The 15,327-nt window shown below is 37.8% G+C and overlaps 1 protein-coding gene across 6 annotated transcripts in view; it reads right to left on the bottom strand.

Moving 5' to 3' along the window:
- The window catches only part of DAPK1 (death associated protein kinase 1), a 257,163-nt gene that overhangs the window by 52,430 nt on the left and 189,406 nt on the right, over positions 1-15,327 (bottom strand). For all 6 annotated transcript variants that reach the window (XM_069087981.1, XM_069087979.1, XM_069087980.1 and 3 more), the window contains exons 18-19: positions 8,372-8,470; positions 438-515 (exon numbers count right to left, since the gene is read on the bottom strand). In XM_069087981.1, coding sequence (XP_068944082.1) covers positions 438-515; positions 8,372-8,470 — 177 coding nt within the window. The remainder of the gene's footprint in view (positions 1-437; positions 516-8,371; positions 8,471-15,327) is intronic.

The raw sequence follows: 15,327 nt of genomic DNA, 5'->3' as shown, positions 1-15,327 counted from the left end.
GCTCAGTTCTTGCCGGTGACGTAAACTAGGTGTGGGATCATGGGCAAGTCATGTAACTTACCAGGGCTGTAGGCAACTCGTCAACAATTTAACTAATGTGGAGTTAGAAGAACCCGAGTTCAAATCTGGCCTCAAACACTTACTAGCTGCATGAGCCTGGACAAGTCACTTAACCCCAATTGCCTCCAAACCTCCCCCTCCCCAAATAAAACAATTTAACTAATGGATGAGTTTCCACAACAGAGAGTTCCTCATATTGAGAAAACCGCACATTGGGATCAAAACCAAAAAATACACAAAAAATGGAATGACAAGGAAAAAGGAAGAGATGGTTGCTAGCATTCTTGAAATATCATTTTGGTCATGTGTCCCTGGCAGAAGAGTAAGGATAGGTAATAGGGTAATATCATTGCCGAAGAATAAACCGAACCCCCCACCTTTCTGAGTCTTGAAAGAAGACTGGCCACGTGTTCATGTTGCTCTGCTCTCGCAAGGTCTTCAGCAGTTTTCCCATCCTGTGAAACATAAATAAACTGTTATAAGACTGCTTTTCTTTGCAACTGAAAGATACATGTCACACCTGCCAATTCTCCTCTGGGGCATCAATTGCTTAAGTGTCATCAGAAACAAATGGATTTGGGGCAGGGAGCCACTAGGATTGTTTTTCTCCCTATTTTACTGAAATTAAACAGGACAATTTGGATTGTCCAGGTACTGCCCTAAGTGCTAGGGATACTGAAAAAAAAAGGGGGGGGGAGGAACTCTGCTGTTAAGGAGCACGCAGGAAAAAACAATGCCTTGAATATATTTTGGACCTACAAGCACTAACCAAAGCTTTAGAATGCTAATCATTCCAGGTTTTAAACCTCCCCCTATAAGGACTGTCATTAGAGGGGCGGCTAGGTGGCACAGTGAATAGAGCACTGGCCCTGGAGTCAAGAGGACTGTAATTCAAATCTGGCCTCAGATATTTGACACTTACTAGCTGTGTGACCTTGGGCAAGTCACTTAACCCTAATTGCCCTGCCTTACCCCCTCCAGAAAAAGAGGAAAAAAAAGGACTGTCATTAGATACAGAATTGTAGTTGCCATAAACAAATGTCTTTAAAAACTACATAAGAATATAAAGTATAAAATACCTAATATATACTGATAAAATATCTAGTATATACTGTTACACATTATGTCATACTATATGTAATGCAATATATTACTGTTACTTATGTTTATGTTATTATATTGTATTCTATTATGCTACAAGATATAATATATGATATAATGTAATGCAATACAACACAACATAATATAATTATGATATAATGTCAGTCCATCAACAAGTATTGAATAAGTGTTTACTATGTTGCAGGCACTGTGCTAAATGCTGCAGATATGCAAAGAAAGGCAAAGACAAGATCCTGCCTGATCTCCAAGAAGCTCCCCTCCTAATGCTGGACACAACATCAACACATAGAGGACAAGGAAATGCAGGAGATTTAATTAACAGTGGTCCGTGGATTATTGAGGGTCCAAAGAGGACGACCTTAGTTTTCATGAAAGTTGGACATTAAGGAGCTTCAGTGAGCATAAGGGAGGAATAAAGGGGTCTGCAGCACTTTGCCCTTGACATTTAATTGAACAAGCTCCCCAAGCAAGTCATTTAATACAAAATCAGCTCCCTTCTATTATTTTAAATGACGGCATTAGTGTTTCTGTCTGGCACTGTTTTATGCATTTCATGGCTCTTTTCCTCTAATTATTTCAGGTCACAAGACTCATTTATTAAATTGCCTTTTCTACCTTACTAATGGTATTTCTGTGCCACCTGAAAAAATTAGCCCACCTGCAAAAAGTGACCAGTTTATTCACTGGATCACGGTTATGAGATGTTTTCTTTCTAGGTTCAATCATTAGTGGTTTTTTAAGAGCAGTGATTTTGTACTAAGGGGGCCCTAAAAGGAGTGAGTGGACACATAAAGTGTGAGTCACTGGGAGGGGTGTGTATAGGACTTGGAAGGCTTCCACAGAGAAGGTAGGGGATAATTGTTCAGTATGATGATAGCCTGGTAACAACGAAAATGTCTAGGTAGATAATGATATAAAGTAATTTCCAAATAAAACTAAAAAAAAAGCAAAACAATCTCTAGGTTTGGGATTTGAAGTTTATCTTTACAGGAGGGAAGCTCTTTTCTAGTCCTAAGTTTTATTCTGACTCCTCTGTCAATGTTTAGTCATAATAAGTAGTCTAGGTGGCACAGTGAATAGAGTAGCCGACCGGAATCCAGCTCCAGACACTTGACACTTACTAGCTGTGTGACCTTGGGCAAGTCATTTAACCCCAATTGCCCTGCCTTCCCCCTCCAAAAAAAACACAAAATAAAACAACAAAAGAAAGCAAAAGATAATAACTAAAGTCTTAAATATAGCCAGGTAGATGGTGACTCACCTTTGTGACTTTGGGCACCAATCAAGTGCCACTTTTATTTGCGTGGGCCTGGGAGAGTTCCAGGAAGTTAGGGTGGTAGGGCCAAATTGGGGTTTAAAGTCTACTCTAAGGCAGAACAAGAAACACTTTTAGTTCACCTCTGGGAAGACGTAGACTGGATTACCATGCTTCCCAGATGAGTGACAAAAAATGTTCCCTTTGGACTGGAGATAATTCAGGACCACGTGGGGCTATTAAGCTACTCCAACCCAGAATTGCTTCTAGGTTCACTTTTTTTTTTGAGGGGAGAAGGCTTAACATTTGGGTTAAGGAAATTGGAGTTAAGATACTTGCCCAAGGTCACACAGCTTGTGTCAAGTGTCTGAGACTGGATTTGAATTCAAGTCCTCCTGACTCCAGGGTTGGTGGCTAGGTTCACACTTTTTAACAAATCCAACTCCACTTTCCTAAAGAACTGGACCTTGGTTGTAGGTTTAATAATGATGATGATAGCTAACATTTGTAGACTGCTTTAAGGTTTGCAAAGCATTTTATACAGATTACTTCATTTGATCCTCAAAACAACTCTGGAAAGGAGGTGCTATTATTGTTCCTATTTTACAGATAAGGAAACTGAGGGCCGCCAGTGGTTAAGTGACTTGCTTAGTGTAACAAAGCTATTAAACGTCTAAGGCAGGATTTGAACTCAGGTCTTTTGACTTGAGGTCCAGCATTTTATGAATTGCACTACCTGGCCCCTTGTTGCTTTCGTTTAAAGTAAGAATGTTAGGATCGGTATGATTCACTTCCTCCAGTACCAATTCCACTCATTTATAATTGGGTAAGGTCTCCCATTTGGAGGTAAGGGAGGGATAGTGATTAAGCATTTATATAGCACATATGTAGCAGGCACTGTGCTAAGCATGTTACTGATATCTGAATCTGACCCTCACAACAACTCTACAAGAAGTGTGCTATCGTTATCCCCATTTTACAGCCGAGCACACTGAGGAAAATGCAAATAGCAGTTACATGACTTGCCCAGGGTTGCACAGCTAGTAAATGTCTGAGGTCACATTTGAACTCAGGTCTTTCTGACTCCAAGTCCATTGCTAGATCCATTGTCCCTGTGCCCCCTAGCTGTCACTTAGAGTATTAACAACCAAGTGTTTTTAAATAGATGACTTAAAAACTGTAATTCCTTTCTCTTTTCTGTTATTCTGACCTTGTCACTGCAGAAGTAGAAATGGGCATGAAGGACTGAGGAATATATTCTATGGGCTGCCAAGGCTAAAGAGTTCATCACCAAATAGGAACTGGGGATATGTTTCTCCATGCTTAGATAGATTGATGCTGGGAAAGGTAAGCCTGGCGCCAGCCCTAATCTCAGACTTCCTAACAACGTAGAACCTTCAAGAACTCAAGCTCTTTGGGTCTTTTAGAACCTACAGTCACTTTCAAACTGTGAGGAAGCATGAGAGAAGGACCTTGTGGAAGGTGATTTTCCCAACTTCATAAAATATGTCCATCAGTCAGTTTCTCAAGATAATGTGAGTCCAAAACACTACAAATTTTTATCTCCTACAGCTACACTGCTTCTTCATCTGGAAGAATTCCATTGATAAAAAAGCCTTCAATGAGGTGTATAAACCTGGAGTGTGGAACTAAGTTAAAATTCACTAAATATTACCAAATCAATAATAAGTTGTTCTTTTTCCCCCTGTAATGGGAATGTAAATTTTGAAGATCTTCCCTGCCCCTAGGCTAAAGTGCACCTGGAGCCTGGGGTGGGAGGCTTGTTTTTCAGTAGATACTTCTTGATTGGCCAGTGAGTCAATAAGGTTGTTACATTCTCTGAGCCAGGAGAAGGCTATATAAGCCCTGATGTGAGGCTTTGTTTTGGGGCTCACTTTGAGAAGTGTCCTGTGATTTGATCAGATGAAACTCTGGGAAGCCGTTGTTGAGAGCTCCCCGGCTTTGACAAAAACCCAGATGTTGATTTGGTATGGATGTAATGGTTGGACAGTTTGGAAACTGTCTAATTGATCTATTTCTCTGTCTTGATAATTCTGTCTGTATATTCTGAAGTTTGGGGTGCTGACCTTTTTCCCCTGAACTAGGCAGACGATACATGTTTGACTGATTAAAGTAAGCTTGTTAACCAATTTTGAGTTGCTTTCCTTTATCAAAGCAGATCCAAGAACCTGTGTTGGCAGCGATCCTGGGGACACTTGGGGTGCTTGCTGCTACACCCCCTAGAACTTTCTGGCACATTTTTGCTTTTCAGCCAACATATTGTTTTCTTATAAGTGTTTATAGATGTACTGATACAAGATTTGGATGCTTTACATGAGATATGTAAATATATCCTTAGCTTATACTTAGGAGGGACGTTGGTATTTCATAGATTTTGGTAATAGATATCCATTTCTAGTACCCAAAGTAGGGAAATGATTTTTTTAAAGTGCCATCCACATATGCCAAAATTCTATACTTGCATTTTTTTATCACAGCAAAGAACTATAATAAAGGAGATGGTTATTAATTAAGGAATGCCTGATATAAGTGTGATACATGAATTTAATGGAATAATATGGTTGCATAAAAATGATTTATGAATACAGTCAAGTATTGAAACACTTAAATGAACAGATGCAAAGTAAGCAGAACCAGAAAAAAAGTATACATAAAGGCAACAATATAAATGGAAAGAACAACAAAACAATTGAAAATGAAATCTGTAAATATATTGGGAAATGGCAGTGATGTAAAGAACTGAGACACCAATTTTTTTTTTAAAGAAAGGCATAAACAGGCTTGTGTCTGAGAGAAACCAGTTAAGTTCTTGGTTAATGAGTGATTCATGTGCCAATCTGAAGTGGCAGAGCCACTGATGATGGCTACAGGGGATACCAGGTTTTCTGAATTACTCTATTTTGGTATAATTGGTCTGCTAATTGAATTCATGTCATCAATTTTTTTAAGACTTTTTGGAATCCTGGTCTAAGTATGCCCATTTCCTTTCTGAAATAATTAAAATATTGTTTCTGTTATGTTTCACTATTAGGTATAATTTCTGCAGTTTGCATTAAGATAGTCTTTTTCTGTATTTCTCTAATCAAATGAAATAATATAGCACTTAGCACAATGTCTGGCAAACAGTAGGTGCTTAATTAATTAAGCACCAAATGTAATTTTTAACAGAACTTACATAAAGTCACCCTGAGAATAGGAATATAGACACCATAACGATGCTTATTATCACCCCCTTCGTCCAAAAAAAGATTTTCAATGAACGACCTCAGGATCTTCATTTTTCCTGCTTCAGATTTGAGTATTTCTGCAATTCTCTCTTTGTCTAATCCAGAGTTAAGGACAGTTCTATTTTAATACTGCCTTAGCCCGGTCAGCAAAGTGTTCCTCTGTGATTTGAAATTAAGGATATCATTCAAAAAGTAGTGGGTGATCTCAGACAAAGCAAAAGCAGAAACAGACCAATTAAAAGAGAGAATCGGGGAAGCTACATTTTGCCAAAAGGTTCTATATTCAAAGTAGTATCAAAAATTTTACAGCAAGTTGATAAAGGCTTAATTTCTAAAATATATACTGAGTATAGAACTAAGTCAAATTTATAGAAATACCAATTGATAAATGTCAAAGTTTATGAACAGGTAGCTTTCAGAAGAAGAAATCAACATAGCCATATCAATCATACTCATATGAAAAAAGTTCTAAATCACTATTGATTATAGAAAGGCAAATTAAAACAGCCCTGAGGTGCCACCTCATACCTATCCGAAATGACAAATACTGGAGGAAATGGGCATAAAACAGGTACACTAATAAATAAACTGTTGGTGGAATTATGAACTAGTCCAATCATTCTGGAGAACAATGTGGAACCATGGCCAAAGGGCTACATGCCCTCTGATCCAGTATTATCAGTCATATTCTGTATCCCAAAGAGATCAAAGGAAAAGGACCTACATGTGCAAAAAAGATTTATAGCAGTTCTTTTTGTGATGGCAAAGAATTGGAAATTGAGGTGATACTTATCAGCTGAAGAACTGCAGCATATGACTAAAGAGTACTTTAGAGTGCTTTAAGAAATGACAAAGGGGGGTGGTTTCTGGGGAAAAAAATAACAGCAACAAAAAAACCAAACAAACAAATGATGGGAAAAACTGTTTGAACTGATGTAAAATGAAGTGGGGAGAATCAGGAAATTATTACATACAGTGGCAGCAATGTGATGACCAACTGTGAAAGACTTGGCTACTCTGATCAACAAAGTGATGCAAGACAATTCCAAAGGACCCATGATGAAAAATGCTGTCCACCTCCAGAGAGAGAACAGGTGAACTCTGAATATAAATTGAAGCCAAATTATCTTTCTTTCTTTTTTTTTTTTTTTTTGCTTTTTTGTGATATGGCTAATAGAGAAATATGTTTTGCACATGTATAATTGACATGATTTTGCTTGCCTTCTCGAGCTGGTAGGAGAGGTGTGGGAGGGAGATAATTTGGAACTCAAAGTTTTAAAAAGGAGATAAGTTAATAATAAATTTATTTTAAGAACAAACAAAAACAGTAGGAATCCTTTTCCTATCATCTGTGAGATCTGTTCCCAATTTGTTCCGCTGTGGCACAGGTACCAAATAACAACATTCATGCCTTCAGTTCATCTCCTGGACATATAAACTGTACCTGCTTTAGCAGAAAGCATCATCTGCACTGAAGCATTTATAGCAGCTAAGCCACTGGCATTCATTTTGCTGAACACTCTCCTGTCACGCTATGAGACCATGAAGGAGCCACCACTTTCTGCATCGTCCTTCATGTCCGGCTCATCATCATGGCAGTTTCTGGCAGAGCCACACGGCCTGTATCTCTGTGCCACCGTGTCTGTTTCTTACCTTCAGAGGAAGAATCTCATCGCATTGGCTGCTTTGCTACCCCAACCAAACACTATGACTAAAAGCTAACTGGCTACTATCTCCAGGTTCCTGCCAGGCCTGCATTACTACCATAGTCAGCATGGGTAGTTAGCACAGTAGAAACAACACGGAGTCAGGAAGACCTATTCAAATGACACATACTGTATGACCTTGGACATGTCACTTAACCGCTATTTGCCTCAGTTTTCTCATCTGAAAAACAGGGCTAATAATGGCAATTATCTCCCAGGGTTATGAGGATCAAATAAGAGAATAATTGTAAAGCTTTTAGCACAGGGCCTGGTACAAAGTAAGTGAGAATTATATAAGTGTTAAATATTACTATAATTATTATTAGGTAAGGGCACACAGCTAGCGTACTTTCCATGTACCACTGTGGCTGACATTTCCTTCCTTTGCTACTGTTCTTCTCCATCCTTCCTAGCTCCAAGACACGCACAGTGGCTTTGAGGGAACTGTTGTTTTTTATCATTTTGCTATGAATTGTAAAGTTGTAATTTCCCAAGTATATAAAATGGGACTCATGCCAATTGGCTGTTGAAGCTCGAGTCATGCTACTAACCAGTCTAGCAGGTAAAATACAATAATTGCTGCAAGGTTCCCCTGCATGCCAGTTTACCCATTCACTAAGTCAAATAAAGAAGGTATGAATGGTCATTGTCACTGTGGCAAAGGGCAAGCATTCAAAACACCAAAGTATACAGGCTAATAAAAATGTAAGGGTTATTACCTAACACGTGAAGCAAAGATGACTAAGAAACAGTAGTAGATCTTAACAGACCTAAGCTTCTGAACAGAGAAGAGGATAAAACATTAACTAGATGGTAAACTGGCTTTTGTGGGGGCAGAGTGGACAAGTTTAAAGCTTAATATCGGCTTGTCTGCTTCAGAAGGTAGTTGCCAAGCAATACTTTTCTCGAGGCATCACGGATTTTAAAAGATTTCCTATTGTCAAAAGAAAGAGAGCCAAGGACACACAGATGATACTTACAGATGTTAAAGCTTCCACGTTAGCACCAGTGAGACAAAGGTACCGTACCACCTCCAGAATGCCATTGTTGGCTGCCAGATGGAGTGGGGTTCGGCCATACTAAGAAAAGGGGAAAAACAAATCCAAATCATTTATTTGTGATAATATTCACTCTGTGACCACCATGGCTGGCAGCTTCATAGAAAATCACAATTTGGGAACTACAAATAAACTAAATACAGTCTTTGTCTTCAAGGATTTCACCACCTAATGGGGAGACAATACAGAGAGAGCTTTTTTTTTCCCATATGTTTTCTTCTACAGATTAAATTGATTAATTCAAATCAGGACAAAGGGTTGATAAATGCAAATCCCTAATCTGACCAAAATATGCGCAACTCATGAAATCTGAGCTTGGTTTTCAGTCTTCTCTACGTTAAACCTTCTTCAATTCCCCTACATTCAGTTGTTTCAGTAACATCTGATTCTCTGTGACCCTTTCTTGGGATTTTCTTGGCAAAGATATCAAACTTGTTTGCCAGTTCCTTCTTTATATCATTTTACAGATGAGGAAACTGAGGCAAACAGGATTAAATGGCTTTCCCAGGGTCACATAGCTAGTAAATTTCTCGAGGCTGGATTTGAACTCAGGAAGAATCTTCCCGATGCCAGGCCAAATACTCACGCAATATTATACTACCTAACTGCCCACATATTTCTCTATTAGTCATGATTAAGAACTCCACAGATCCTGCAATCATCATAATTAAATACTGGCACACAGTTGATCAGTGAAGTCAACCAAAGTTTGAACAGCATGAATATGAAACCAAAATCACCATGTCAATCAAGTGTGGATCTCAACTGAGAAATAAAGAAACTCAGTCAAATCCCTGTAACTTAAAGACTTAGAAAGGAGCCTAGTATATTGTGAAGTTAAGTGACTCGTCCATGGTCAAACAGTCAGTATATGTATCAGAGTTGGGTGACATCCTGGCTATGGTCACTGGCTCTCTGTCTCCCAGAGGTGTCAAATACGCACCAGATTAAAATATAATTGAGGAATATTTAACAAAATAAATAAAAATACGATAAAGTACAAAGAGCATTACATTTTGAAACTAAGTCAATATGGACCTACAAGAATCCTTATGTACAGATTAGCAGCCCTTGTTTCTATTCTGAGTATGACACTACTGCCCTATACCATGGCTCCCTTTTATTGAGAGGGAGTGCTTAAAATTCAAATAAGGGAAAAAGATTCAGTCAGTATGAATCACACTGATAAAAGTCTCTTCATCAAGTTGAAAATATGTGTATTGCCTTGTGAGTACATTGCCTTTAGAGTACATTCTAGGATAAAGATTAAAAAAAATCACTGGACATAAAGAAACCTCCAGTGACAGCCACCCTGGCACAATGAACAAATGAACAATAAACACACACTCATATATACATTAATGGATATGCATAATGCAATATAGGTATGTGTGTATATGCACATACACACATATGCAGGCACACATGCATGTATATACACGCAAATATATGTGTACATTCAGAGAGAAACACATATTGTGCACATAGACACATACGTATGTATATCTACATGTCTGTATATACATACACACATATGCACATGCACCCACATACATACATATATACATACATCTCTTTCTCTCTCTAGACTGTACTTACTGTTGAAACCAATATTTTATTAAAGCCCTACTTTCTCAAGCTATGGAGTTAAGCTCAACCCAGGGAATTCTCTTCATTAATCTGCATAAGCCTGTCTATCCCTAGTCCTAATATAGGAAGGAGTTTGTGATATACATATGTACATATCTACATACACACATATATTTGTGACAGCCACTAATAGCAAGAGTTAACAGCATTGAGAATGTGAGTTTCAGTAGGGAAGGTCAGGGTATGTTATATTCTTATATCCTGAGAGACTGGACCATATTTGTGTTTCTTCAACAATCAGTTACAATTATGTAGGTTAGCCTTCCTGCTGGCTGGAGGAAGTAAATGTGTTCAGGGATGTCTCGTTATTTCCCATGTTTTTTTGTTTTTGGTACAGGTACAGACCTATAATTTTATCTGTGTAGAGGACTCCTAGTTGGGAAACTGCAATTCATCTCAGTCCTAGAGGGTTCCTTCAGACATTGAGAAGAGAAATGGCTCATCCATGGTCACAGAGCTGACAGATGTCAGAGGTCAAGCTTTCTGATGACAAGGTCAGTCCTCTATTACACTGAATAGGTATTGACTTATTAGTGAGAATTAAGTGTTCTATAAAATACAAATGAAATATCTCAAGGGAGGAAAAGGGGGCAAAGAAGGAGTAGAGGGAAATCTAAACTTCTATGAGGAGGTTGGAGGGTAGAAGAAGGTCACACAAATGCATAAGGGAGGGAGAACTAAACCTTTGGAGCCATGCAATAGGTTCTATGTTCTTTTTATAGAGAGCATGGCTGAGTTCTCTGAAGAGAAAGTGTCATTCCATGCTTCACAGAATAATGATGGGGAGTTGCCAGGAGGATCTAGAGAGATGACATTAAGAACCAATCACAGGACAAGGAGATAAGGACAAATCCTGGAGTCATTACTGAAATCTGTGCCAACCTGAAATTAATAATAGAGAGGAATGCTGCCCTCCCTCGGTGGGGATCTGAGATGTGTCTGGGGATATCCCCAAGACTTCTTAAACTTAAAAACCAATAGTTACTTGTAGGAATCAGATGGAAGTTAGAAAGTATGTCTATATAGTCTAAAATCCTAGATAAGAAACCGAAGCTTGTAGGGAAACTGTCAATCATGGGATCGTAGATCTAAGATGGAAGAGATTTTAGAAGTTCTCTCTAGTCCAACTCCCTCATTTTACAGATGGGGAAACTGAGGCCAAAAGAGGTTAAGTGACTTGCCCAACATTCAACAGATATCTGTTGAAGATATTTACTTTAGAAAAGATGCATATGCAAGCGAGGAGTTTATTAAGAAGATTATGTTCATGATGCAAAATGGAATGAGCAGAACCAGAATATTGTGCATAGTAACAGCAACATTGTAATGATGATCAGTCATGAAAGGCTTAGCTAGTTATGAGGCCAAAATTGTGTTCTTTTACGATAACCTCTATAGTCGATAGCAGGTTAACTATTCTTCCTCCAGCCATATTTGTGAAAGGTATATGATTTGCTATCATACAAATTATTTATGGTGTAGTATTTTATGTTCAGGTCACCTAATTTCTGACAAATGTGCTTTCCAATTTTCCCAGTAATTTTTGTTCAAGAGAGAATCCTTTCCCTCGGTACTTTGTGCTTTGGGGTTTATTCAATATCGAGCCACTCTGTTTCTTTTTCTTTCCTTAGTTTGTTTCGCTGAACTTTTCTGCCTAGCACTAAAGATACCGATGACAACTGGATAGGATTTGAGGTCTAGTCACGTTATGATTCCCTCTCACACACTGTTTGCTTTGCCTTGAGATCTGAGAACTTTTGTTCTTCCAACTGATACTTCTATTTCTTTCTCCAATGGAATGGAAATGTGGCATAACGGATAGATCCATACTGGCTATATGACCTTTGGCAAGTCACTTAACCGATCTGCACCGTAAACAAAATAAGTGACAGAAAATGTGGTGAAAGGAAGTTTACTCTATCAGGAGTAAATGAAACCACAGGTCTGATTCGTTTTTAGTCACTATTCCTATCCTATTCTAAAAAAAAAGCAATGTCCTTCTGTAACATTTTTATTATGGCACTAAAGTATATAAGTATATAATTTAAATGATTTTATTAAATATAATAACATAGTATATTATATATTTTAATATAGCACTCAATCTGGAAATTAACATACAAGTACTATGATTTTCATTATATTGGCATGATCCAAGCATGAACAGTGAATATTTCTCAAAATATATATTATTCTTTATTTCTATAAAGAATGTTTTATAATTGAAATTATGTAAATATTGTATCTTTTTGGTAGATTAACTTCAGGCATTTTGTAGTTTTTCTGAATGGAAATTTCTCTTATTCACTATTTGTTTTTGATCATACTATATATACTTTAGATTCCTTAGTTTAATGAAGCTCTCATTTCCTTCTTTCTATAACTGCTACTCATACAATGTGCAAGTTTTTTTCTTTTAAAGAAAATAAAATACAAATGCTTCCTTGCCCTCCCCCCCCCACACTAATATCCCTATTTATCCTTCATCACCCCTGATTTTGATTGTTACAATAACTTCCTAATTTGGTCTCCCTGTATTCAGCTTCCCACCCTCCCCCCACTTCAATTCATTCTGCACATACCTTCCAAAATCACGATCCTGGAGCAATAATCTGACCACATCATTCTGCTTCTCAAGGAACTTCCATGAGCCCCTATTAAACTCTAAACTGGAATTGAAAGCCCTGTTCCAGTCTGTTTCCAGGCAATTACACATCTCTTCAAATATTCTATGATTATTACTATGCATGTTATACATATCTCTTCATATGCTATAATAGCCTATAGTAGGATGCAAGGACTTTTATCATTTTTATAAATTTTCTTTCTATCCTTCAGATCCCAGGATAGTTCCTAGCATAGAACAGACATTTAATAAAAGTTGTTTTTTTTTTTTTTGCTGGGAGAAGACATAGATGAAATACCAACCACACTTTTTCAATGACATGGAACTTGAAATAACAGCTAACACACTGAATAAAGGAATCAAAATACAAAGTTTAATAAATGTCAAGTCCTATAACTCTGTTCAAATGTTCAAAAAAATCAAATGGAGATATACAGGATAGGGGAAATATGACTATTAAACAATTTTTTGTGGGAAAAAAAGATCTAGAGTTTTTTGTGGACAAGAAACTCAAAATGAGCCAACAGAATGAAATAATGTCTAAAAAAACTAGTGTAACCTTAGGTTCCTTTTAGTGTCTCAGGTTGGGAAAGGGGTGGTCTCATTATCCTTCACACTAGAGCTCTTTGTTGAGTTTTGGACACCACAGTTTGGAAAGAACACTGATAATCTATAGTATGTCTAGAAAACATCAATCATAGTGGGAAATTATACTATATCAGGTTTGATTGATGTAAGAGGATATAGTGGGACTGAACTCTGTCTTGAAGTATTTGATAATCTGGCATATGGAGGAAGAATTTGACCTTTATTTTCCCCTTTGCCCCGGAGGGCAGAATAATAACCACTATATGGAAGTTGGAGAGAAGCAAATTTTAACTAAATATCTGAGGGGAAATGTTTCATGATAAGAGCTATCCAAAAGTGGAATGGATGCTTCCTGAGGTAGCGAGTTCTCCTTTACTTGAGCATTCAAGAGATATCTGAATGACCACTTGTTGGGATGTGATAGATGGGATTCCTGCTGATGTATCAGCTGGATTGGATGTCCTTCGGGATCCCCTCTAAATGATTCTAAGGCATTATAATTGTGGTTACTGACTGCTCTAGAGCAACACACAAGAGTGCTGAACCAATAAAAAAAAGTCAGCATTAACAATATGCAATTAAAATAGCTAGGACAATGGCAAGGTTTATTAGGCTGGGTTAAAATTATAGCTTTTGAGACCATGGACAATTAAATTTAATTCAACAAGAACTTGTTGAACACCCACTGCAATGCATAAATACATACAAACACACACACACATATAGCAACATAAAGACATAAAAATGTAGTGTCTGTTCTTGAGGATTACTAGAGTAATGATACATGCACCAAACAACTACAATACAATTTAGAACTTGATAAAACAAATAGAGGAAGAGAGATCGGGGAGGGGGTGGGGTAAGAATCCATTAAGGCATCATGGGAAGAGGAAGACAAAGATTTCACAAGTCAGATATTCAAAGGAAATATGATTCAGGCATTCAAATGGGATAGTCTCTATAAGTGAAGCAATGTGGGAGAGGTCACAACAGATCAGATATTTTTGTTAGTAGTACAGTTTGGTTGGAAGGTAGAGTATATGAAAGAGAACAGTCTGAAAAAAGTCTGGGGTCAAAGGTCCATTTAAATAAGAGTGGAAAAAAGGAAAGCTTAATGCAGTAATATGGTGGAGACAGTAGGGGCAGATAATTTTGGCAGCAGGATTTAGAGGTAATGGAAGGGAGGAAAGTCAACAAAGAGAAGGTAAGAGATAATGTAGGTAATAAATGGCCAAGCTGAAATAACAGAGATGAAAAACATGGCAGAAATCTCCCAAGTCTCTCACATTTTTAGATCTTAATTTCAATAAGGGTCTTTCCCACCCCCCACCCCCAATGAACATTCCCTACATTTACTTCCTCCCTTCTTTCCCCCAACAAATATGTCCAATACATAAGAGGTCAGGTGGCCACGGTGCTCATTCATTATCTTTGGCTGCCATTTATTTTACTCTCTTTAGTTCTTTCAAGTAATTATAAGAAAATAGTTCTTCCTTTTAAGACCTTGGTAGAAGAATAATGATAGTTACATTTTAGAGAAATGAGGGCCAAGGTTCACATCACACACATGAGTAGTAGGGAATTGGAGTCTGAGTTCTCATTTTTTCTTTTGGCAATGTAGTCAGCACATAAAAAGTGAAATAATGAGTAACTGTAGGGAATGAATGGCAGTCGTTCCTAAATTTGGGATGATGCCATTTCCCAGTAGCCACATGGACAAGCTGATGACTTTAATTAGCACAATATGGCAGAATATGATTTGATGAGGTAATTAGACCTTTCAATTGTCTTTGGGTTTTTATCATCCTAAAACCTTGCTCTTCCTGTCAACTTTTCTTAAAAAGTAGAACAGATAGAACAAAACTGGCCTAAATTCTTCTACAAAAGGCAGGAGATTGGGGCGGCCAGGTGGCTCAGAGAGTAAGAGCACCGGCTCCAGTGTTGGGACGACCTGGAGATCGAATCCCGGGCTCAGACACTCAGCACCACACCCAGAAATAACTGGCCGTGTAAC

Source organism: Petaurus breviceps, unplaced genomic scaffold, assembly GCF_028583685.1.
Source record: "Petaurus breviceps papuanus isolate PSGF00001 unplaced genomic scaffold, PetGlider_PUasm1.0 183, whole genome shotgun sequence".
NCBI lineage: Eukaryota > Metazoa > Chordata > Mammalia > Diprotodontia > Petauridae > Petaurus > Petaurus breviceps.
This window is presented reverse-complemented; position numbering and strand designations above follow the sequence as displayed.